General features: G+C 47.3%; 1 protein-coding gene across 3 annotated transcripts; it reads left to right on the plus strand.

The window, feature by feature from the left end:
• The first annotated feature begins 1,904 nt into the window (after window positions 1-1,904).
• On the plus strand, window positions 1,905-26,116 carry mybpc2b (myosin binding protein Cb). 3 transcript variants are annotated; one of them, XM_030340381.1, is made up of 29 exons: window positions 1,970-2,026; window positions 7,957-7,980; window positions 8,721-8,735; window positions 10,159-10,227; window positions 10,358-10,506; window positions 10,939-11,065; window positions 11,907-11,955; window positions 12,290-12,349; window positions 13,075-13,241; window positions 13,501-13,633; window positions 14,137-14,261; window positions 14,881-14,986; window positions 15,440-15,609; window positions 15,739-15,904; window positions 16,595-16,701; window positions 16,853-16,882; window positions 16,965-17,107; window positions 17,629-17,788; window positions 17,868-17,972; window positions 18,072-18,260; window positions 18,381-18,515; window positions 19,386-19,553; window positions 20,118-20,206; window positions 20,881-21,076; window positions 21,398-21,537; window positions 21,707-21,866; window positions 23,256-23,392; window positions 25,317-25,503; window positions 25,919-26,116. In XM_030340381.1, exons 1-29 carry the CDS (start codon window positions 2,005-2,007, stop codon window positions 25,948-25,950), a joined length of 3,360 nt encoding a protein of 1,119 aa, XP_030196241.1. In that variant the 5' UTR covers window positions 1,970-2,004; the 3' UTR covers window positions 25,951-26,116. The 3 variants fall into 3 exon arrangements, with proteins under 3 accessions (XP_030196243.1, XP_030196242.1, XP_030196241.1); XM_030340382.1 differs by lacking the exon at window positions 8,721-8,735 and having other exon boundaries at window positions 1,942-2,026; XM_030340383.1 differs by lacking the exons at window positions 7,957-7,980; window positions 8,721-8,735 and having other exon boundaries at window positions 1,905-2,026.

Raw genomic sequence — 26,116 nt, forward strand, 5'->3', positions numbered from 1 at the left:
CTCCCCCACTCATACAATTCACTTCACTTTCATTTTATATGGTTTATTGTCATAGTGTTATAGAGTTTTATGTTATTTTTGTTATATGTATGATGTCTACTGCGTAGATGAATGATGCTTGCCAAGTCGTAAGAATTTTGCTGTGCTGAAGCAATTTGGTACATGCAACAATAAACACACTTTGACTTTGACTTTGACTTTGATGTAATGAAGGCACAAATATGGGCAGGTCTCCTCCACTGCATGTCCAGTGATGACAATCCAATGCACACTAGATGTAGTCCAACCTGGTGTTGGTACAGGAGAGCAGAGGAGAATGGAGAAAATCCAGACAGCCATTGGCTTCATGCAGGCAACTCGTTATCACGAGAGGTGGGTCAGAAACTCATCCCTGTGTATCACCGGATGTCCAGTGACAGCCCGCTCACACACATGCAGCATGGAGGCACTCAGAATGCCAACGAATGCCTCAATTCGGTAATATGGGCCCGTTCACCTGCCGTGTCTCGCCTTAAACGCAGCTTTCGCATGAGCTGCCTGTGATTTGCCGCTTTGGGTGGTCAGGTAATGCCAATCAAATGTTCTGGCTATACCCCCAAGGCTGATTGGATCAAATAAAGAAGCCTGAAAAGCCACACAGCTCCGCCCCTAATATAAAAAGTGTCGACCAGATGGCGGCGAGAAGGCATTGGTTAAATGTTGGCAGCGGGCGGGCAGTGGGGACCAGCTCAGCAGAGTGTGTGGTATTCCTTCAAAGCTTTTTTACATATACCAAGAGCGGGTACTAATTATGGGTAAACCCCGGGGGGAATGGACGCCCTCATCCTGGCAGCGTTGGAGCCTCGCTCTACCAACTGAGCCGCACAGAAAATAGAACCACCTACCGGGCAGGGTTAGTGCCTCGCTCTACCAGCTGAGCCACACAGGGACTGTAACTCCTAATCATTTAGTGTAGGTACCTTCGGAGAAATATGGGAATCGGACCCCTGATCCTGGCAGCGCTCGCTTTATGGAATGACCCCTGCACACGGAATCTAGAGCTAACTAAACTCTACTAAAGATGTAGGCGGGGCAAGCCGTATTAGCTTTAAACCGTTTTGCCCTAATGACTAAAAACATTATAACTGATGATCTATCGATGTATGGGTGATTAATAGGGTACATTATAGGTGATTTGTTTTCCTATCTCTGTGTCTCTTTCCCAGCTTCTCTCTCTCTCTCCCACTGAGTCTTTTTTTCCCTCTCTCTCTCTCTCTCTCTCTCTCTCTGCCACCCTCTCTCTCTCTCTCTCTCCCTAACCCTCTCTTCCTCTCTCTCTCTCTCTCTCTCTCTCTCTCTCTCTCTCTCTCTGCCACCCTCTCTCTCTCTCTCTCTCTCTCTCTCTCTCTCTCTCTCTCTCTCTCTGCCACCCTCTCTCCCTAACCCTCTCTCCCTCTCTCTCTCTGTCTGTCTCCCTTACTCTCTCTCTCTCTCTCTCTCTCTCTCTCTCTCTCTGCCACCCTCTCTCTCTGCCACCCTCTCTCTCTCTCTCTCTCTCTCTCTCTCTCTCTCTCTCTCTCTCTCTCTCTCTCTCTCTCTCTCTCTCTCTCTCTCTCTCTCTCTCTCTGCCACCCTTTCTCCCTAACCCTCTCTCCCTCTCTCTCTCTCTCTCTCTCTCTCTCTCTCTCTCTCTCTCTCTCTCTCTCTCTCTCTCTCTCTCTGTCTGTCTCCCTTACTCTCTCTCTCTCTCTCTCTCTCTCTCTCTCTCTCTCTCTCTCTCTCTCTCTCTCTCTCTCTCTCTCTCTCTCTCTCTCAAGTTTCAAGTGAACTCTAATCCCTGCGGTGTGTGTGTGTGTGTGTGTGTGTGTGTCTGTGTGTGTTTGTGTGTGTGGGGTGGTTCCTTGAATAACAGAGTGCATGTGGTAGAGGGGCGTGAGGATGAGGGGGAGGGGGTCTTGATAAAAGGGTAGGTACCCAGCAGCCTTCATTCGTTTCAACGCAGAAAACCTTTGGATCCACAGAATCATGCCGGAGGCTGCAGACGCAGGTATGAACACACACCTTCCTCCTCCTTCCTCCTCCTGCTCCCCCTCTAGGGTCCTCATGGTTCCCCCGGTCTGGGGGGCAGCTGGTGTGTAAGGGGTTCAGAGGATGGTGGGTGCACCATGGGGACAGAGGTTCACGTCTACACTACGATGCTCTCCCGTCCTCAATGCAATGGATTCAATGCAATATGCAACTCTAATACCAGGTTGATACCGCTGCGAGGACAACGTGATACTGGACCTGACCTAGAGAGGACGAAGGGAGCCTTGGGAAGGAAAGTCAATCAGTGAATCCTGCATGGGTCATTCTGTGTTTTGTTTTGTTTTAATTTCATAATTTTTTAGATTATATATATATTAAAACCTTGCAGTAGTGGAAAAGTCCTCAACAATACGTCCGGTTTCAGAGGCAGCTGCGGTCTAAGGGGGAGGCGGGTCGATGGGTTCCTCGTTGGTATCTTGGCCAGGGTCCTTTATCCCCCGGGAGGATCGGAGGCACTCTAGTGGCCTGGCGTGACCTCGTGATGGCCTGCCGAGCTGAGATGGATGTCATGTAGCGCCACGGGAAAACATTGAAACTCTAGAAGAATGTTTAAAGTAGCAAGCGTGTGGTAAAGCTATCCCACCACTGATTAGACGAGATGGTTTCCCAGGGGTTACTGGCATGATGCAACAGTCACATGTCATCCACACGCCTCATGTGATGATCAATTAGGCAGCACAGTAAGATGCCAAATACCCTATGACCTAGCTGATATCACATCAATAACCTAGCTTTCATGTTTCCTCAGATCTTTAGGTCACACCTTACACCTGTGGGCAAGCTCCAAGCACAGGGGGTTTATGGCTAAGATCTGGGCTTAGGAAGTATTTGGTTTAGGGTGGGGTTAGGGTTTGGATAGTACTTTGGTAAGCGGTTGGGCTGATCATTAGAGTTGCCTTTTAGGGTAAGGGAAGGTTTTAGCTTTTGGGGTGTGAGTTGATCGATGGGGTTAGGGTGCCCAGGGGAACCCAGAGGGCTGAGGCAAAGCACAGGCACATACCCTTGTTTTGGAATCAACACATGTTTTAGGTTGGGATGAGGGTTGGGCTAGGGCTAGCCATTCTACGATCAGGACATTTTCTGCGATGCTTGGGAATACAACAGTGGCCTATCCTGACGTGATTACCTGCGGAGCCAGGGTTGGTTGTTACATTATGAATAATGCGGGCCCCAGACTTGTTAAAAGTCTTCAAGCGGCTGTGCATAACACTTTAGGGTTGTGTTCAATCGAATACATAGTCGCCCTGTGTGAACTGCTGCTGGAGCGTGAACCAAAAAGGACCATCGCGGCTGTTCATAAACCTCTGAATTTCACAAGCACGGAACGGATATAGGAGATGTGCGTCTACACCAATGTTAAAGCCAAATTGGTGACAATAAATGCCATGTCCAGGGGTGGTCTAGTGAAGTCGCATCACTGTGACATTATTAGAGGTAAGAGGGGGTTAGGGTTAGGTTGGGAAAGTCAGTGTGAGGGTAGAGATGTGTTACGATTACATTCATTACCTATGACCTCCATTTCTTTTGACACTAATCTCAGAGATCATGAGCTGCACTGCTATATCAGGTTTTATCGCATCGTCCCAGAACCTTACTTGGAACAAATGAATCATCCCTCCCTCCCCTGAACCGCCAAGACACTTTGACAGTCTGGCCTCATCAATTCTGTTCAGCAGAACTTGTCTACAAAGCATGTGCCCCAATTCCATTCATCAGAGGAACAATGAAATATATAGTTGTCACCATCTTGCCTCCAAGATATGGGTCTATTTAAAGTCACAGGGCGGTGAGACAGACTGATCGGGTTAACTTTACATCTTCATAATTTATGGGCTTAGGAAACGGAGAGTGCAAACATGGATATGTAGACGTGTGTGTCTTAATCGTCAACATCAAGTGTGTAGTTTGTTCCTTGTTTTATCTTTATCTTGGGGTAGACACAATAAACATGTATTGAATCTGACCCTGAAACTGAATGCTGAGATATATTAGCAACCCTGTTGACAACATTGTCCTAGCGCTCTGCAGCATTCAGGAGGGTTAGGCGTTGAATCTGCCCTGTCTGCACAAAATTCCTTCAGTAATGGATGCCACAAGTCGTCAGGTGATTTCCTGTGAGGAGGTGGTGCATTGTATAATCTATTTCCTCAGTGAGAGCACCACACATCACTTATCTGTAGCTGTGTTTGGTGCTGTCGGTGGCAGCATGAGCTTTTTATAGATCTTCCATAACCCGATCCGCTCACGTTCTCCCCAGGGAGCAGGGACGGGAGTCTATTGACAGTATGCGCTCATTGCTTTGTGGCTGCACTTAGTGGATCGTGTTTAGCACGCAAAGTTATCACTTGTGTGCCTAAAACCGGCTAATGGCGGTGACTAGGCGATACCTCCTAAAACACACTTACGTTTTATGCTAGCTTACTTGCCTAAAGTGCTATCATCATTACCAACAGGGTGACACCCAACTTAAGGAGAGTTAAGCACTTAACAGAATGGCCAAAAACCATCTGAAGGGACCTAGAGGAACAACATTTTACCCAGCTGTGTAAGCATAGGCTGGTAGTGAGGGCTTCACTGTATTATCATAGGCTGGTAGTGATAGCTTCACTGTATTATCATAGGCTGGTAGTGATAGCTTCACTGTATTATCATAGGCTGGTAGTGATAGCTTCACTGTATTATGATAGCCTGGCAGGGCTCGGTGTAACCTGGTAATGTTTGCATGACTGTGCTATCATGGCCTTATCATTTTATCATTACTGTCCTAGTATTTCCCGGTGGTGTTTGCTTTCTATAAATATAGAAAAATCTTTTTCTTTTTTTTTTCTTTTTTTTTTACAGTTGCTATTTCATATTTAGATTTATTTTGGCCATCAGATAGGTCCGATAAATCCTCCAAGGATGTGGATATGAAGGGTGAAATACCAGAGGAGTGGAGGATGATGGTGGAGGGGCGAAGGGCCGGGCCGGGGGTCCAAGATGGCTATTAAAGGTAATACGAACATCTCGGGCAATCTGGCAGGGCTTCAGCAGGGCTATAAGACACCGGCCATGGCCTTTCCCCACCACCCCCGTAAATCCGTCACACCCTCCTCCTCCGAGGTGCTCTCCGGGGAGCTTGGCTGCGAAGCGCCAATCTATTTAAGAATTTTCCGCAAACATAAGAACGGCAGCGTTCGCTGAGCTCTCCATCCATCCTAAGGCCGATGTGCAGGGACAGCGCATGTCTTTCTCCACATTCTGTCTGATAAACTGACCAGGAGGTCAGTGTCAAGATATGTGAAGATATCTGTTTCATGAAGACATTTTGCTGACGGGCCTCTAGGCGGACACTTTTAGGGGGGTCGGCAATACCTTGGAGATAGTGATGGTGTTAGGTTCTTAATTAATGCAGAAATAAACCTACCTCAAACAAAAGTCTGTAGAGAACCTACACAAAACAGTCTTAAGAGAACCAACACTAAACAGTCTTTAGAGAACCAACACTAAACATTCTTTAGAGAACCAACACTAAACAGTCTTTAGAGAACCAACACTAAACAGTCTTTAGAGAACCAACACTAAACGGTCTTTAGAGAACCAACACTAAACGGTCTTTAGAGAACCAACACCAAACAGTCTTTAGAGAACCAACACCAAACAGTCTTTAGAGAACCAACACCAAACAGTCTTTAGAGAACCAACACCAAACAGTCTTTAGAGAACCAACACCAAACAGTCTTTAGAGAACCAACACCAAACAGTCTTTAGAGAACCAACACCAAACAGTCTTAAGAGAACCAACACCAAACAGTCTTAAGAGAACCAACACTAAACAGTCTTTAGAGAACCAACCCTAAACAGTCTTTAGAGAACCAACACTAAACAGTCTTTAGACAGCCAACACTAAACAGTCTTTAGAGAATCTAACCTACACAGTCTTTAGAGAGCCGGTCTGTAAAAAACCAACACTAATCAAACTATCTGTAGAGAACCTACACTGAACTTTGGTAATAAGTTTAAGCGTCAGGGGACTTTCTCAGCTGCTCCATCGTGGAAGGCAGTTGATCAGGGCGCCATACCACAAGGTTTGCTTTTGTCGGATTACATTTCTTGTTGGTGACTTGGCAAATATTTGTTTGGCAACTTGGCCCAAATTTGTCCGGTTATGAGGATCCTTCATACCCTTCTCTCACCAACCCTTTTTTTTTTATACAAAATTGCTGATACATCAATGAAACTCATGTGTTGAATAATAATAAATGGATCTGCTATGAGAAGAATAGATGACATTGCTAGCTATCTAGCATAGCTTTTAAGTACAACATTTTAGTAACTACATTATTCGTCATTGTGGTATAATGTTTTTTAATATGTATATTGTTCCTATACAGCGGGCTACAGGCCTGTTATACTGTCGCAGTTCTAGATAACCAAGGAACATTTGTACGATACCTGTAAACATACCTGGAAAACAGTTATTTTGTTACCTGTAGTCACAGGTACGTACCGGTGATGCCTGGTTAGATGTACAGGTAGTAATCACATGGTATTCTGTGTCGGTAGTGGTCACATGGTTTCCTGTAGAGGTAGTTGTCAAATGGTTACCTGTACTTCTACCTGTACAGGCCATGGTCACTGGCTTACCGTTACACGTAGTGTTGCCTCATTACCTGTGAAGGTAGTATAGCATGATTACCTGTACATGTAGTAGTGACATGGTTAGCTGTTAAGGTAGTGGTCACATTGGTTCAGGTAGTAATTACATGGTTTCCATTGCAGGTCACATGGTTACCTGTACAGGTCACATGGACATTGGTTACCTGTACAGGTCATGGTTAGCTGCCTTGTCATCTGTTTCCGTTTTGTGCAATCATAGTGGGATGTGAACTCTTCCATTTGCGTGTGGATGCAAGCGTAAATGTGTGGGAGCATGTGTGTAATTCTCTCTCTCTCTCTCTCTCCCCCCCTCCCTCCCCCTCTCTCTCTCTCTCTCTGTCCCTCTCTCTCTCTCTCTCTCTCTCTCTCTCTCTCTCTCTCTCTCTCCCTCTCTCTCTCTCTCTCTCTCTCTCCCTCTCTCCCTCTCTCTCTCTCTCTCTCTCTCTCTCTCTCTCTCTCTCTCTCTCTCGTAACAGGAGAGTGTGTGTGGATCATTTGATGCGTGATGTGTTTGTCCAGCTGTTCAGATGGCTTCCATTATTCTGCTTACTGGCGTCATTTAGTGTTACTTTTAGCTGCAGAGCCTTTTATGAGGCACTGCAGCTTAGTGGGCGGGCCCCAGCATGGTGAATGGTGTTGTGTTTGTTACAATTAGAATATGACTCTGTAACAAAACCACATACAATAAAATGTAATGCTCTGAATATAATGCTCAAAATTCAATAATGTTACATTCTATTTCCGCTTTAAATAGTGTGTATGGATGAATACGTTATTTTACGTTGGATACATCTATTTTGATATATTTTTATGGATTTATTTGTATTTTAGTTACGTGGGTAATTATATAATACCCATTGTACATTATTTTTATTTAGAAGTTTATATCCAAGTAACATTTAATTTTTCTAAAGCTGTGGTGACGGTTTCACATGTCTGACTGCATTCACACCTGTTTCCAAGGGGATTACATTTTGGCTTCAAGTTTGCCGAAAATGTGTGTATGATCAAAGAGGAACCGTGTCTTCTTACTTTTAAATATTCCACTTCTTTAAATAAAGTTAAGTCAGTATATCTAAGGGTCAACGGTATCTGATGCAGTACTATTCTTAGCCACAAGCTAACAGTGTATCTGATTCAGTATTCAGCAGCAGGCCTAACATATGGTATTCTCAACATGGCGCCAAATGTATTTGATTAAGTATTCTTAACGTTGAGCTAGGCTAGGCTAACTGTTGTCGTTCTCTCCAGGGGAATTGCCCACAGCTGAAGAAGGTAAGGAGGATTTCGTTTCAGGACTGAATTAACTCCCATGTATTCATACACGTCTAAATACATGTGCCTTTGTGTTTAAAAGTATTCAATATATATATATATATATGTATATATACACCATATATAATATATAACATTCATGCATATGAATGTTAATATTAATAAAACCATTAAGAAATATGTTTTGTCGTCTGTGACAAAATAAATGACGCCGCGTTTCATTGGAATAATAGTTAAAAAAAATGCATTGTTTTATTCCTGTCCCCTTTTCCTACGTATTAATCTTCTCATATATTCATATATATGTTCACACCCAGAAATGTAAGTGTTACTTGAATGACTATTAGAATAACAATATTTTCGAACTGAATGGGTTGCCTCTGTGGTCCTTATTTGTTTAGGATTTATAATTCCTACCGTTCCCGTTTGAATGTATATGCTATTGGGTTTCTTAATTCAGGGAGCGGCATCCATTTAAATCACCTGAAAAGGTATTAAATGTTGACAAAGCATGACTACTGAGTGAGGTGTGGATGCACATGCTTGAGCATCAGTATGAATGCATTTTTACAGTATACAAGCGTGTAGTACAGTATATGAGTGTGTTGCAATACTGTATATGATTGTATTAGTCTGTGTGTGGATTTTGCTGCTACTGGTTGAGTTGTGTGTTGCATTGTGTGCATAGTAGAGTTTCATTTGTCCAGCCCTTGAGTTGTGTTTTGCTTCGTCCACCACAGACTCTGGAGATGAGGGTAAGAGCCAGACCGGTACATGGTCTGGACTGGTCTGTACAGGTTTAGACTACTCTGTAATAGTGTGAACTGGTGTGACAATAACATACCATCCCATGTCTACTCCCGGTATATTACGTGCGGACGCCACATAATATGTCAAACAGTCTCCGTCTTCCCAGACTCTGGTACATTTGAATTTGAAATATTGGCGACTACAGGGTAGGATATACAAATAAACACTCAGTTATCATCGCTTAGGACCGATTACTCGTCCCTACATACCTCCGGGGTGCCAAAGTAAAAGCCATCCCCAGTATGTGTGGTGTGAACAATCCCCGGGACGACAGAAACAACAAAGGGAAAGCATGCCCGACACGAGCTGTGGTGGAGATAATCCGTCACACATCAACGCTCTCAGTTCCCTCTGAACGCCGTGGCGACCTTACCCTCTGGCAAATATTTGGACAAAGAATGGAGAACTTCTTTCCCTCCACTGCTTTCTGCTTTCCTTCCATGCTAGCTAGCTCAGAGGAACCCGGTCCGAACCCTAGTCTTCTGCTCTGAGATTTAGGCGAGGCTATCTTTTATCTTCTGCTGCTCTTCAATGGGTCACGCAGTTCAGTTCTGTAACCAAGTGAAGGTAGTCATGGTGATTTCAAATCCAATGTTCCGGTCTGATAACGAAGCCTTTTTCCAAAAAGGTTTCTTCCCGACATGTTTTAATTCTACATCTCTGGCCGTGTTTGATCTGCTGTGTTAACATTGACTTCGGTAATCGGACCTATGGTACAGTGTGACAATGGGTTGTTATACTTCCATAATAACCCCTGAGCCCAACTGTGAGGACATTTTCCAGCATGAGGGGCGAACGTTGTTTTTGAACCCTAGGTCACATATGTGCCAAGTCACATATGTGCCAAGTCAGAAACTCTGAGTCAGATACTTGTTGCGTTACGTATGTATTGAGGTATATATGTGTTGTGTTTAAATATATACTTGTTGAGGTACATATGTATTAAGGTACATATGTGTTGTGTTTGAATAGATATTCGTTGAGTTACATATGTATTAAGGTACATATGTGTTGTGTTTGAATAGATACTCGTTGAGTTGCATATGTATTAAGGTACATATGTGTTGTGTTTGAGTAGATATTCATTGAGTTACATATGTATTAAGGTACATATGTGTTGTGTTTGAATAGATACTCGTTGAGTTGCATATGTATCAAGGTACATATGTGTTGTGTTTGAATAGAGACTCGTTAAGCTACAGATGTATTAAGCCTTAATACTGATATTTCTAACTGTGGTTCTTCCCAAGGGCTGACTGACTCTCCTGTGTCTGTTTTTTCACGGCACCTCTATGTCTGTCCCGCGCTCAAACACCCGTCTCTCTCTCCCTCTCTCTCCCTCTCTCTCCCTCTCTCTCCCTCTCTCAGAGGGCCAAGGGACGGAGTTGACCGGGCTCTTCGTCGAGCGCCCGCAAGAGAATGTTGTCATCATCGCAGGTATGACAGACAGGCGGACAGACGGGTGACAAACAAAGGACGAGTAGACAGAGAAACGCACAGTGGCGGTTATATTTGCCTGTGATTGGCTGATGATTGGTTGATGCTAATGCCGGTGTGTGATTGGCAGGCGCGGACGTGGTTATCACGGCGAAGGTTGACTCCACCACCCTGACGAGGAAGCCCACCGTGAAATGGCTGAAGGGGAAGTGGCTGGATCTCGCCAGCAAGGCCGGGAAGCACCTGCAGTTTAAAGAGACGTACGACCGTGAAACCAAGGTACGCAAATACACACAGACGGGCCGACAGGCGGAGAGAGACGGACGCACCTTAATAGAAACTCAGCACGCACATTTGTCTAATTTCTATTTGTGTGCGTGCGTGCCTTTGTTGATGTGTGTGAGTGTGTGTTTATGTGTGTGCATGTGATTATGTGTGTGCGTGTTTATGTGTGTGCGAGTGTGTGTGTTTATGTGTTTGCGTGTGTGTGTGTGTGTATATGTGCATGTGTGCGTTAATGTGTGTGCGTGGGTGTGTTTATGTGTGCTTGCGTGCGTGTGTTTGTGTGCATGTGTGTTTTAATGTGCGTGTGCATATGTGCATGCGTGTGTGTGTTAATGTTTGTGTGTGTTTGTTTTAATGTGTGTGCGTGTGTGTATATTTGCATGCATGCGTGTGTTAATGTGTGTGCGTGCGTGTGTGTCTGCGTAGATCTACACCTATGAGATGAAGGTGATCAAGGCGAAGGTGGGGGCAGCGGGGGCTGCGGGGGCCTACAGGTGTGAGGTCACCTCCAAGGACAAGTTTGACAGCGCCTCCTTCGAGATCACTGTAGAGGGTAAGTGACACCAGACACCCCTTCAGCCCCAATCCTCTCTCCCCATCACTCCTCTCTTTCACCCTCCGACCTCTAAACCTCCCTCGCCCCTCAGCGCTATCACACCTCGTCATGTGTCGCCCCCTCACCATCTGTAACCCCTGACCTTTCATCACCCCTCACTCTATGGAGTCGGACATCCCGGGTCTAACTACCGTCACACCTCTTCTCACTCTCATCTTCTCCTCTCCTTCACACCTTCCTATCCCCCCCTCTCCTCTGCCTCATCTCCTCCTTCTCACCTCCTCTCCTCTCCTCCCCTCTCTCCTCCTCCTCTTTTTTTCACCTCCTTCTCCACTCCTCTCTGCTCTCACCTCCTTCTTATCCCCCCTCCTCTCCTCCTCCTAAACCTACTCTCCTCCCCCTCCTCTCCTCCCCCTCTCTCCTCCTCCTCTCCTCTCCCTCCTTCTCTCTTCCTCCTCTCCTCTCCCTCCACCTCTCACCTCCTCCCCTCCCCCTCTCACCTCCTCTCCCTCTCTCCTCCTCCTCTCCCCTGTTCCTCTCCCTCTCTCCTCCTCTCACATCCTCTTCTCTCCCTCTCTCCTCCTCCTCTCCTCTCCCTCCTCCTCTCACCTCCTCTCCTCTCCCTCCTCCTCTCACCTCCTCCCCTCCCCCTCTCACCTCCTCTCCCTCTCTCCTCCTCCTCTCTCCTTCTCCCTCTCACCTCCTCTCCTCCCCTCTCTCCTCTCACCTCCTCTCCTCCCCCTCTCTCCTCCTCCTCTCACCTCCTCTCCTCTCCCTCTCTCCTCCCCCTCTCACCTCCTCTCCTCCCCCTCCTCTCCCCTGTTCTCTCCCCTCCCAGCTGCACAGCAGTCAGATGATGTAGATATCCTCTCCAGTTTCAAGAGAGCGTGAGTAACTTTCATGTGTTTGCGTGTGCTTGCGCGCGAGTGTGTGTGCATGTGTGAACATGCGTGCGTTGATGGACGGACATTTTGTAGTAATGGTCTTTGAGAGCATGTGGTCTCTTCTGTCATTCAGCACGTCTTCAGATAGCTATGCAGAGATGCAGACACGTAGAGCTCCTTGCAGACACGTAGAGCTCCTTGCAGACACGTAGAGCTTTTCGCAGACACTTAGAACTACTTGCAGACACTTAGAGAGCTTAGAGTACACTTAAGGCATGCCCACGGGCCACCCACACTGTGTCTCACCTCTCTATGTCTCTGTATCTGGTGACCACAGCGATGCCGGAGAAGATGATGGAAATCTGGACTTCAGCGCCCTGCTGAAGGCAGCTAAGAAGTAAGGACTGACAAAGGGTTTCACCTGGTCCACAGCTGTCTCTACCTAGTCCACAGGGGATCACCTGGTCTACAGGTGTTCACCTGGTCCACAGGTGTTCACCTGGTCTACAGGGTTTCACCTGTTCCACAGCTGTCTGTCTACCTGGCCCACAGCTGTCTGTCTACCTGGGCCACAGGTGTCTGTCTACCTGGGCCACAGGTGTCTGTCTACCTGGCCCACAGCTGTCTGTCTACCTGGGCCACAGGTGTCCGTCTACCTGGTTCACAGGGGTCTGTCTACCTGGGCCACAGGTGTCCGTCTACCTGGGCCACAGGTGTCCGTCTACCTGGCCCACAGGTGTCTGTCTACCTGGGCCACAGGTGTCCGTCTACCTGGTTCACAGGTGTCTGTCTACCTGGGCCACAGGTGTCTGTCTACCTGGTTCAGAGGTGTCTGTCTACCTGGGCCACAGGTGTCTGTCTACCTGGTTCACAGGTGTCTGTCTACCTGGTTCACAGGTGTCTGTCTACCTGGGCCACAGGTGTCTGTCTACCTGGTTCCCAGGTGTCCGTCTACCTGGGCCACAGGTGTTCCCTTGGCCCCCAGGTGTTCATCTGGTCTTACAAAGGTTCACTGTTGTAAAGGGCCCCTATATACAAGGGTTTATTATTGGATTTTGGATGCATCAATAAATAGTCTTCATCGTATTATTTTTTGTAAATTAAACATTATCCTGGTCCCAGGAAGAAGAGACCCGAGGATGATAAGCCCGTGATCGACGTGTGGGAGCTGTTGAAGAGCGCCCACCCCAGCGAGTACGAGAAGATCGCCTTTGAGTACGGCATCACCGACCTGCGAGGCATGCTCAAACGCCTGAAGAAGATGAAGGCGGAGCCCAAACCCAGCGAAGGTACGGGGGAGGGGATGTGATGGGGAGACGGGAGGGGAGGTGTTGGGGTTGAGGGGAGGGGAGGTGGGTGAGGAGAGGTGATATGATGAGGGGAGGGGAGGTGATGGGGGGAGAGAGAGGGGGTGATGGTAGGGGAATGGGGGGAGGGGAGATGATGGTAGGGGAATAGGACCATACTAGTCGTGGAGCTGTGTAGATGTGAACATACCCTTCTAGAACATATATCTACGTTGAGTATCCACCTCTCTCCTCTCCGCAGCCTTCCTGAAGCGCATGGAGTCCTGCTACTCTGTGGAGAAGGGCAAGAAGATCGTGCTGACCTGTGAGGTGTTCGACCCCAACGTCCAGGTGAAATGGTTGAAGAACGGGCAGGAGATCAAGGGCTCTGCCAAGTAAGAACAGAGCAGACGTATTCAGCCCACCGTGCAAACTGACCTTTATAGAGTATGTTTTCACCATTATTTATTTACAAGGTAGTTGGTCAGGCGCTCAGTGTTATTTACCCAGCTGTTCGCGAGAGTATACAGTCATACACACCATCTTGAATTACTTGTTGGCATCCCGGGGTGTATAAATAGAAAGCCATAGCTCCACAGATCTAGTAGGGGGCTACTGTGAGGTTTCAGTAGAGCTCTAAATCCATATGACAATGAGTGCCCAAATCATAACAATATGCTCATGATTAGTGATATTTAATACTTAAGTACTACATAATGCATTGTAGATGACCTGCCTGAGGCACGTTTAGAAGATGTCTTTAGGTTTAAGACACCAACAAGCTTTAGTTTGGATCTTTAAAAGCACACCTACCTTCAGTTTTTTCCCAAATGTCCCAACTTGGATAAAGTATGTCCCATTTAAAATGGCCTTCTTCTCTTATCTTCTTGTTCCACAGGTACATCATGGAGACCATCGGGAACATCCGGAAACTGACCATCATGAAGACGACGCTGGCTGATGACGCAGCCTATGAGTGTGTGGTCGGGGAGGACAAGTGCTTCACGGAGGTGTTCGTCAAAGGTACGCTTGGTGGAAGATTCTAAAGTTGACCAATGGCAGATCAGTATATTAAAGAAGCAACATTCAAGCCCCCCAAATGGCCAAACAGTAGACTATAAACCATTAGCTTATTTGTATGATGTGTACCAGTAGTGATAGGGTTAGGGTTATTATCTATTGCAGTGGTTCTCAAACTTTTTATACCCCGTACCACCACAAAAAATATTTGGCTCCCCAAGGAACAACATTATGAACAATGTTATACGATATAACAACATACAGTAGCATAGGCCTGAGACCCTATTCAGCATCGCACAGCTCACGCAGGAGGCACACTTATGCTTAAAAATAATATTATTTATTGCAAGCATTGTCAGCTGTACAAAGTGGTAGCACTGGACAAACACACGGGTACGTACCCACACAGCAAGTGACAAAAGGATCTCATAGTAAAATACATTTCCATTCGTACTAGTATTTTGATATAATTGTTTTTAATCAGAAAGCAAACAAATAAAAAACAACGTACCACTAGATGGCGCATCGCGGCCCCTCAGTGGTGTGCGTGCCATTTTTTGAGAACCAATGATCTATTTCACGTATTGTATGCATATAAAGTGTCTTTATTTTGTACCCCCAGAGCCCCCAGTGACCATCACCAAGCTGATGGATGACTACCACGTTGTGGTGGGGGAGAGGGTGGAGTTTGAAGTGGAGGTGTCAGAGGAAGGTGCCAACGCCATGTGGTCAGTAGACATTCACATATCTTCATTAGTTCATCGCTTTAATAGATGATGATTTAATATGGGAAAGCTCTTTGGTATTATGGTATATGGTAACTACATATAATACATTATTATATGGTATATGGTAAATAGCTCTCTATTCATTGTTACCATTCACCTATTTAGCAAGATCAAGTCAAAGTGAACTGTATTGTCAGACCGACCATCCAACAAGTTACACAGAGGACCGAAATTGCGTTTCTTTGAGTCTTGAGCCTACCTTGATAGCAGATGCATTCATCAAGTGACTTACAGCAAGTACAGATATATGTCGCGAAGGAGCAGGTAGGGATTTAAGAGGCGTCTTGCTCGAGGATGACATACCTTTAGGTTCAGGTTAGTCAGTGATCAGAGGCCCTACCTGTGTGAGAGAAGGGGTGAGGACAGTGTTGATGGGACTGTCCACATGGACAGGTTCTTCGAGGACATTGAGATCTTCAAGGACACCAACCCGGCCAAGTACCGCATCAAGAAGGACGGGAGGAAACACATGCTGATCATCCTGGAGGCCGGCCTGGAGGACATCGGCATGTACCACTGCTGGACAAACGGGGGTCACACCAAGGGAGAGCTGGAGGTGGAAGGTACCAACCGATGGCTAACATGAACCACGCAAATTGTAACTGTATTGATAATAGGGATAATAAGGATTATGTTGAAGGCACAGAAATGGCCTATTCCTGAGCATTTACGTCTCCTTCACCTCTCTCCAGAGAAGGAACTGCTGGTGTTGCAGGACATTGCTGATCTCACGGTGAAGGCTACCGATCAGGCCATATTTAAGTGTGAGGTCTCGGACGAAAAGGTGACCGGGAAGTGGTTCAAGGACGGCGTAGAGGTCCTGCCGGACGAACGCCACAAGATGACCCACATTGGACGGTGAGAATAACACACAAGCACCATGAGGTCAGGGGCAGCGAGGACAGCGAGGTCCCCGTTTCCCCGTTGTTATGGCAGATAATTCTTGCGGTCCTCCAACCTCAACCTGAAACACTGAGCAAGGGGTTAGGAGTAGTCTTGCTCAGTGTTTCTCATTGCCCATTCCTTTTAAATTGCAATCCATTGCGACCCAATTCACAATAGGACTTATCTATAAAAAACGTGAGAAGAACAGATTTGTGCATAAATGAACATCCCTGAACATTTTAACTGCCAATTCAGCATCCGATTGTATATTAACTTAAACCAACAATTTCGGAGAGATAAATCACAACTTTGTTTTATGCACTTGTTATTGAAAGCATAATACACGTATTCAATACTTTAAAAATGAGACAAATTAAACGCATTTAGGCGGAGTTAACATCCCCTTGTTTTGGCTAACTCATTGTTTTGTTTTTATTTCCTCTCATCAGTAAAACAAACCCAATGTACGTTAGCCTTTCAACTAGATTCAATATAAGTCAAATTATCAGTACAACACAAAGATTCAGTACTATCAAAAACATGCTCCTTTTTTTTTTTGCTTCTTGTTACTGTGTAAAAAAAGTACTGGCCTAGCTGGTCCCATGGGGGGTGAGGAGTCATGCTAAAGCTCATTTTGACACTGCGGTACATGTGATCTGTCAGGTTCCATAAATTGCTTATCGACAACGTGAAGCCACAAGACGCTGGAGACTACACCTTCATCCCCAACGGGTACGCTTTGTCGCTGTCTGCAAAACTCAACTTCCTCGGTAAGGAACCTCTGACCCCTGTACCCGAGAAGCGCATGCACTATCTGTGTCCTTTGGTCTCAAAAACGTATGTGTACTAAATATAGAATATGTCACATCCTCAATATCTCCCTGTATGACCCCACTGACACAACTCTTTCCCTCTAAACAGAAATCAAGATCGACTACGTGCCCCGACAGGGTATGTTGCGCACCATTTCAAAAGATGTTTGAACCTGTCCACTGTCGCGTTAATCTTCATCGTTTTCGACACCCTTCCTCAGACCCCCCAAAGATTCACCTGGACACCACCGGGAACATGGTCTCCCAGAACACCATCATCGTGGTGGCAGGAAACAAGCTTCGTCTGGACGTGGAGATTACTGGAGAGCCAGCGCCGACTGTGGTCTGGTCTAAAGGAGAAGAGGTACTTACACCGGGCTGGTCTAGTCTAAATGAGACTAGGTACCTACACTAGTCTGTTCTAAAGGTATCAACGCTAGCGAGACAGCTAATGAGTTTGCGGACGTTATCATTGTGGACTTCGATTCAGCACATCGCCCAGATGAGGTTCAGATGTCAATCATGGGACATTCTGCTTAAGTCCAAGTCAGTCCTCTCTGCCGTTACCTGTCGTTTACCTTACACATTAACAGACGCAGGCGTAGGTAGCCCATAGTTCATTTAGTTTTAATTTACTTCTTGCATTGGGTCGGATTGTGTTGAACAAGAACCAGATGTTTCGGTCCTCATTTGAGTTTGATTGGCGCGTTCACGAGCACTCAGCCGAACCACACCAGCGGTTAAACCGTACCAGAGTTCAAGCAAATAATCGACTAAACGGCGTGCTTGTGAAATGCAACTCAAGGTGTCTAACCAGAGAGCATCAGATAGACCGGAGAGCGACCAGGTTCATCCAACTCACTCAGGAGGCCCTCTCAATGCCAGGTCATCACGGCCACGGAGGGCCGGGTCCGCGTTGACAACCGGAAGACCCTGAGCAGCTTCGTGATCGAGGGGGCGGAGAGAGAGGACGAGGCCAACTACACCATCTGTGTGACCAACCCTGCCGGAGAGGACAAAGCCAAGCTGTTCGTGAAGATCGTAGGTGGGTGAAGGTCCATCTCTGCGGCTATGACTATATATGATTCAAAATGACCTGCATACTTATAACTTGTGGTTTCCAGACGTACCTGACCCTCCTCAAAACGTGAAGTGCCTGTCGGTGGGCGAGGACAGCTCCAGCATGGTCTGGGAGCCCCCTGCGTTTGACGGCGGCGCGCCACTCAAAGGTAAGAGTCACGCGTCTACGATGTAGCTTCCTCAGTCCGTCAGTCCCTCGGCCTCTCCCTCACGCTCTGATTAAATATACACATGTACCCCTCTGTCAGGATACCTGATGGAGAGGAAGAAGAAGGGCTCGTCCAGGTGGACGAAGCTGAACTTCGACGTGTACGAGGCCACGACCTACGAGGCTAAGAGGATGATTGAGGGAGTGTACTACGAGATGAGGGTGTTTGCGATCAACAGCATCGGCATGTCCCAGCCCAGCATCACCTCCAAACCCTTCATGCCCTTGGGTCGGTTCCTCTAGTTACTTTTCAAAAATAAAAAACGGTAATACCACGGCCAAGAGCCGTATGAAACACGACTTTTGGCCTGCGCTAACCTTTGACCCCGGGTCGTTCTGGACGCACCAGCTCCGACCAGCGAGCCCACGCGCCTCCTGGTGCACGACGTCACCGACGGAACGTGCACGCTCAAGTGGATGGCGCCCGAGAGGATCGGCGCAGGCGGCCTGGATGGCTACATCATCGAGTACTGCAAAGAGGGAGGTCAGTCTCCTCTGACCTCTGACCCCTGACCTGGTCGACTAGGTCGAGTTAAGGCTTAGCTACGGATCGTCGTCGACGCTACGCAAGGGGGTACACGGACCCATTTTGTCCATGCGGACCCTCCTTTCGTCCACCGCAAGGGCCGGACTAGGGTCTCCCACAGATTGTAACCTTGCGTCAAGGTGCGCAGCAGCAAGGGCTGTGATTGGTCCGTTCAGGGCTGTGCTTTGGTACGCTGAACCAAAACAGGTTCACGGTGGCGTCGAAGCGTCTGCGTGGTCGTTGCGTCGCGTCGACGTGGAACCATAACTGAGCCTTTACGATGAGCGACCTCGAGAGAACAATGAGATGAAAGGGAATCTTTTTATAAACCATACTGTCTGAGGGGCCAGGATAGTCCTTAGGGTTAGGGTGTTTAACTCCTATTAGAAGGTTTTGGGTTCGATACCCCATGTCCAAAGCCTAACCTGCCTTCCTAGAAAAGCTATGCCTTCTCATAACAAAACTTACAAAAAATAATAACTGTAACTCCCTTTGGATAAAAGCATCCGCTTATTGAGATAACAGTAAACAATATGAATGAATTCATATTTTTTTTATTTTTCAACGTGCTAAATTATTTAAGACGGTTTCTTATCAACCGGTGTGTAACCAGGTGTCTGACCCCCCCCCTCTCCTCAGAGACTGAGTGTTTCTTATCAACCGGTGTGTAACCAGGTGTCTGACCCCCCCCCCTCTCCTCAGAGACTGAGTGTTTCTTATCAACCGGTGTGTAACCAGGTGTCTGCCCCCCCCCCCTCTCCTCAGAGACTGAGTGTTTCTTATCAACCGGTGTGTAACCAGGTGTCTGACCCCCCCCCCTCTCCTCAGAGACTGAGTGGGTGGTAGCCAACAAGGAACTCTGCGAGCGCCAGGGCTACGTGGTGCGAGGACTTCCTGTTGGGGAGAAGATCAATTTCCGGGTCTTCGCCAAGAACCTGGCGGGCGTCAGCCCCCCCGCGACCCTCGCCCAGCCCGTCACCGTCCGGGAGATCGTCGGTGGGTTTGGTACCGGGTTCTGGGGGTCTCTGAAGGTTGAGTCCCAGGTTCTGGGGGTCTCTGGAAGTTGAGTCCCGGGTTCTGGGGTCTCTGGAAGTTGAGTCCCAGGTTCTGGGGGTTTCTGGAAGTTGAGTCCCGGGTTCTGGGGGTCTCTGGAAGTTGAGTCCCAGGTGCTTGGGTCTCTGAAGGTTACACGACCTATAGGGAGTCGATGGCTTCATGGTAATTAATGTGAAGATGCAATGCACTTCATTCATCCCAGATGGGACGTTTGGTAGTCCACGCAGTTTAAAAAGAGATAAAAACAAGTTTTCAATAGAATGAAACCATCCATTAACAAACATAACGTATAATCTATACATTATTTTGTTAACATGATCCATGACACATCTAAAATATCTAGATATAAACAAGCTAAGCTTATCTATAACACACAGTACATTACATTCCATCAATTTGCATTTTCTGATGCAAGATCTGAACAGAACATTCAAACATGTTCACTAGTGCTCTGACCTCTGTCAGTATCCTAGCAACAGTTAACCGGAATCTCCCATCTTCCAGATCTCCCTAAGATCCGGCTCCCTCGCGATCTCAGAACCAAATACATCAGGAAGGTCGGGGACAAGATTAACCTGGTCATCCCCTTCCAGGTGAGACCAATACCCATCAATCACTATCCTTTTTCGATCATTGTTGTCATCTTTGTCCGTTACACCCCACTTCTAACGACCATAGCCATGTTACTTCTTTCTTCCTCATTCCCTATTCCCTAGATTGTGAACTCTATGTATTACCACTTATAGGGAATAACTAAGGCAGGAAATAGTTGCAAATAATATGTGTGTCGGCTGAACCCCATGACCGCTGAATTGTGTGATGAACCCCTGTAGGCTGACCGTCTCTGTTGGATGACTGATGACAATGAAATCTGCGATGCATGATCTATATAGGGAATTAAAATGTTGACGATCTGACGATCGAAAATGCATTTTATAGTGCACAAGTTGTGTTCCAACAATTGGAACACGACCAGGTGACGGTAGATCAGATTACCTGACCAGTCGAAGGCAGCCAGGTGACCAGGTTACCTCTTCCTGTGAGGGTAGGCCAGGTTATGGAAGATCCAGGTAGTTTAGGCTAGTTCATAGTCAACCAGATGTGGTTGACCAACCAGGTGATGGTAAACCATCACCTGGGGGGCAGACTAGTGGGCAGACTAGTTGGCGGTAGATCAGGCTCAGATTACCTGACCAGGTGATTGTTAACCAGTTGAGGGTACACCAGGGGTACACGAGGTACCCTGACCGGCTGATGTCTGTCACAGGGTAAGCCCCGCCCCGTGGTCAAATGGTACAAGGACGGCGCGCCGGTGGACGAGAAGATAGTGGGCGTGAGGAACTCCACCGTGGACTCGATCCTGTTCATCCGCTCGGCAGAGAGGGACCACTCGGGGAAGTACGAGCTGGTGGTCCAGATCGAGAACATGGAGGACCGCGCCACCATCGACCTCAGGGTCGTCGGTACGGACGCCGCGACCGGAGTTCCCTTGAGCTCGTAGCCATGACGATACACTCCGACAAAATAATGTGTAATCCCTACAAGGCTTCCTCCACCACTAGTGCTATAATCCACTTTATCCATCACGTGGACATGAGAGAACAACGAGTAGACTTAAATAACCTTGAAATGCTTGAATTCTAGGCTTCAACATAACACACCACTATCACCACCACCAACACTACTACTACTACTGGGACACAACTACTACTTATAGCGACTGACCCGAGGGTATGAGGTGTCCAGCGCCTTACCTGTGTCCCGTCCCGCCCCCCCACCCCCAGAGAGACCCGGCCCCCCCACCAAGGTGAAGGTGACGGAGGTGTGGGGCTTCAACGCAGCCCTGGAGTGGGAAGCCCCCAAGGACGACGGTAACTGTGAGATCACGGGTTACACCATCCAGAAGGCGGACAAGAAGACCATGGTGAGGAGGCCCGGGACCAACCAGCTCTGTCTACCTTCACGTCTCCCTCTCTCAGTGTTTCCGCTTTGTGTCTATGTCACTCTCTCACTCTCTCACTCTCTCACTCTCTCTATGACCACGACGAGGTCCTGACTCTCTCTCCCTGTGTGTCTCCGTGTCTCTCTGCCAGGAGTGGTACACTATCTATGAACACAACCGGCGTCCAAGCTGCACCTCCTCGGACCTCATCATGGGGAACGAGTACATGTTCCGCGTGTACAGCGAGAACCTGGTGGGTCCGAGCGAAGAGCCGGGCCAGAGCAAGAACACAGCCGTCATCGGAAAGACGGGTGAGGGGGAGAGGGTTTGGGTACTGTGTGTCTGTGTTTGTGCATGTGTGTGTACGAGTATATGTGTGTACATCTGTGTGTGTGTGTGTGTGTGTGTGTGTGTGTGTGTGTGTGTGTGTGTGTGTGTGTGTGTGTGTGTGTGTGTGTGTGTGTGTACATCTGTGTGTGTGTGTGTGTGGGGGGGGGGGTGTATATCTGTGTGTGTGTGTGTGTGGGGGGGGGGGTGTATATGTGTGTGTGTGTGTGTGTGTGTGTGGGGGGGGGTGTACATCTGTGTGTGTGTGTGTGTGTGTGTGTGTGTGTGTGTGTGTGTGTGTGTGTGTGTGTGTGTGTGTGTGTGTGTGTGTGTGTGTGTGTGTGTGTGTGTGTGTGTAGATCTGTGTGTGTGTGCGGGGGGGGGTACATCTGTATGCGTGTGTGTGTGTGTGTGTGTGTGTGTGTGTATATCGGTATATCTTATAACGGGCCTTTGAATTTACTCTAAAAGGAAGACACTTTCAGAATACAGCAATAAACAAATTGTTCTTCATATGAGAGCATATGTTCAGATCGTATCTGAACATAAAGTCTGGCTCCTGTCTCAGAAGACACCCAGACATCTTGAAGTACTCCATTAGTGGAAGAGTGTATACATCCAAAAGCAGTTATCCAATAACATAATAGAAGTCATTGCTCATCAAGAACATTTATTATGATAATATAAGAGATTTATTTTTTTATCAAAAACAACGAGTGAAACACAAATATATCTGTTTGTCTGGGTGATTGTGTGTGTGAGTGCATGCGTGTGTGTGTGTGTGTGTACGTGTCCATGTGCGTATGTGTGCGCGTGTTTCTCTGTTGTTTTGTGTATCCCTACAATTCTCCTGTGTAGTGTGTTAAATATTGATGGTTCCTCTAGCATTGAGTCCTAGCGTCCCTGAACACTTACTTGACCTACTGCCTTCCAGCTCGACTCACACGGTTACGTATGCATGATCCAACATACAAACAGCTGCCGATCTCACAGCATTTAGGCCTTTGTATGTCGCGCTGTACCCTGGCCGTGTGCATACACATGATATAGGGTTCCAACCTTCAGAAAGGTTAGACTGAAGAACTCTTTAGTTCACCAGTCGATCCTCGAACTCAATCAGGCACTTAATCCCAGACAAAATGCACGCTGGTGGGCCACGGATGTATGTATTTTGTGTATGTATTTTTGGGTCCTGTCTCGATGTCCTATTCTCGATGTCCTGTACTGATGTCTTGTGTGTGATGTTCGTTAGTAGAGCTGATGGGATGCAAAACCAACGTCAGACCTGCTCTGACAGTAAAGCGCTATGGGATCGTACATCGCCTGTGGCTCCGCCGTACGGCCCCTGACCTTCGCCCTGCCACCCCCCTCAGGTCTGGCCTACAACCCCCCAGAGTTCAAGGAGAAGGACGTGTCGTGCATCCCGACGTTCACCCAGCCGCTCCTGGACCGCTCGGTGGTGGCGGGCTACAGCACGGCCATGAGCTGCTCCGTCAAAGGGTTCCCCAAGGTACCGGACACAACCGGATGGAACCGGTTCATCATACCAGACTGAACCGGTTCATCATACCAGACTGAACCGCTTCATCATACCAGACTGAACCGGTTCAGCCAACCAGACTGAACCGCTTCATCATAGCAGACTGAACCGGTTCATCATACCAGACTGAACCGGTTCATCATACCAAATGGAACCGGTTCATCATACCAGACGGAACCGGTTCATCATACCAGACGGAACCGGTTCATCATACCAGACTGAACCGGTTCATCATACCAGACGGAACCGGTTCATCATACCAGACTGAACCGGTTCATCATACCAGACTGAACCGGTTCATCATACCAGACTGAACCGGTTCATCATACCAGACTGAACCGGTTCATCATACCAGACTGAACCGGTTCATCATACCAGACTGAACCGGTTCAGCCAACCAGACTAAACCAGTTCAGCCAACCAGACTAAACCAGTTCATCCTAAAAGACTAATGCAGCTCATCTAACCAGTTCATCTTTCCAGACTGAACCAGTTAATTTTTCCAGACTAAACCAGTTCATCCCACCAGACTAAACCAGTTCATCCCACCAGACTAAACCAGTTCATCCCACCACACTAAACCAGTTCATCCCACCAGACTAAACCAGTTCATCCTACTGGTTCATCCAACCAGGTTGAACCAGTTCATCCTACCAGCTTTAACCAGGTCATCCCACCAGACTAAACCAGTTCATCCAACTAGAACAAACCCATTCATCCTACCAAACTAAACCAGTACATTCTAACAGACCAAACCAGTTCATCATTGTGGAACAAACACACAGTCCAGAAGGCTAAATGCATTACAGTCAGCCTGACCTTGTCCTCAGTAAGGAATTCACGCCAATGCCCACAGGGCGGCGCTGTTGTTCAATCAGGACAAGAACAATGAGGTACCCCCCCTCTTTATCCCTGCACCCATCAGGTTACTAAAGGATGACAGAAGTCAGGAGGAGGTGGAGAGCACACCAGTGTTGCTGGGTGTTTCCGGGGGCAGGGTGGTTGATACTGACAGGCTGAAATGAATTGCGAGTTAAATGTGAGGGTTGGCCTGCCTTTGATATATGTTTTTGTCTACCTCCTATTGCTATTTATTGTATTTATTAAGTAATTTATTATGTGAGACAGGAAACTGCGAATGAAATTGCCCATCTTGGCATAAATAACGTTTTTCTTATCTAATCTACTCATCCTACCAGATTTAACCAGGTCATCCAACCAGTTAATCCTACCAGAGTCAGACTTAACCAGTTCATCCTTCCCAATTAAGCCAGGTCATCCAACCAAACTACCCCAGTACATCCTACCAGACCAAACAAGTACATCCAACCTAACTAAACCAGTTCATCCTTCCAAACTAAGCCAGGTCATCCAACCAAACTACACCAGCACATCATAGACCAAACAAGTTCATCCTACCAGACTTAACCAGTTCATCGAACCAGTTCATCCTACCAGAGTCAGACTAAACCAGTTCATCCAACCAGAGTCAGACTAAACCAGTTCATCCAACCAAACTACACCAGTACATCATTGACCAAACAAGTTCATCCTACTAGACTTAACCAGTTCATCGAACCAGTTCATCCTACCAGAGTCAGACTAAACCAGTTCATCCAACCAAACTACACCAGTACATCATAGACCAAACAAGTTCATCCTACCAGACTTAACCAGTTCATCGAACCAGTTCATCCTACCAGAGTCAGACTAAACCAGTTCATCCAACCAAACTACACCAGTACATCATAGACCAAACAAGTTCATCCTACCAGACTAAACCAGTTCACCCACCAGACTCAACCAGTTCATCCAACCAGACTAAACCAGTTCACCCACCAGACTCAACCAGTCCCCCCCCCCCCCCCCATGCTAACCCCTGCTCCCTTGGCAGCCTAAGATCGTGTGGATGAAGAACAAGATGATCCTGGGGGGCGACCCGAAGTACATCATGCTGAACAACCAGGGGGTTCTGACCCTGAACATCCGCAAGCCCAGCACCTTCGACGGGGGGCGCTACTCCTGCATGGCCGTCAACGACCTGGGCCAGGCGCTGGTCGAGTGCAAGCTGGAGATCCGAAGTAAGGCCGATGAGAACTGTTGAAGTACTATTTGTGTTTGTTGTTTGGGTTGGCGTTGGTCGGTCGAGTATCTAATTGGTACATTGGTGGGTTTTTTGGTTCCGTTTTTTGGGATTTGTACTGACTGTACAAGAGTGGATGAGAGGGTGGGGGCAGATGGGTGGGGGGTGAGTGTGTCTGTGGGTGAGTGGGTGAGTGGGTGAGTGGGTGAGTGGGTGAGTGGGTGAGGGTATGGTGAAGTCTGCTTGAGGCAATCAGATGAAAAACCCAGCGTTTATGAATTATGAAAAGTGTTACATGTAAAGTGGGTCCGATTTGACCAGACCGCTGGACGAGAAATAGAATCATATAATATTAACGAGCTGCAGGGGATGTGTGTAATGTGATGGTTAACGCTCTCTGTCTTCTCTTGCAGTTCCAACAGACCCTACTGCAGAGGTCAAGTAGTCGGAAGCAACGGGGCGTGACAGGAAGTGACCGGAGGTTACAGGAAGTGTGCGGAAGTTACAGGTTGTAGCTTATTCAGGAGGCAAAAGAATCACATAACAGAAAGAATCATTTCATTTAATTTCCTTCTGTCAGGGAATCTAAATAAAATATATCAACCATCAAA

This window comes from Gadus morhua, chromosome 18, assembly GCF_902167405.1.
Source record: "Gadus morhua chromosome 18, gadMor3.0, whole genome shotgun sequence".
Taxonomy (NCBI): Eukaryota; Metazoa; Chordata; class Actinopteri; order Gadiformes; family Gadidae; genus Gadus; species Gadus morhua.

Excerpts from the sequence above, each read along its gene's own strand:
- mybpc2b (XM_030340381.1), top strand. The coding sequence starts at position 2,005 with ATGCCGGAGGCTGCAGACGCAG. Across the intron at positions 14,987-15,439 it reads GAAGGTGCCAACGCCATGTG|GTTCTTCGAGGACATTGAGA; the intron begins GTCAGTAGACAT and ends CCACATGGACAG. Across the intron at positions 17,973-18,071 it reads CGGCGGCGCGCCACTCAAAG|GATACCTGATGGAGAGGAAG; the intron begins GTAAGAGTCACG and ends CCCCTCTGTCAG.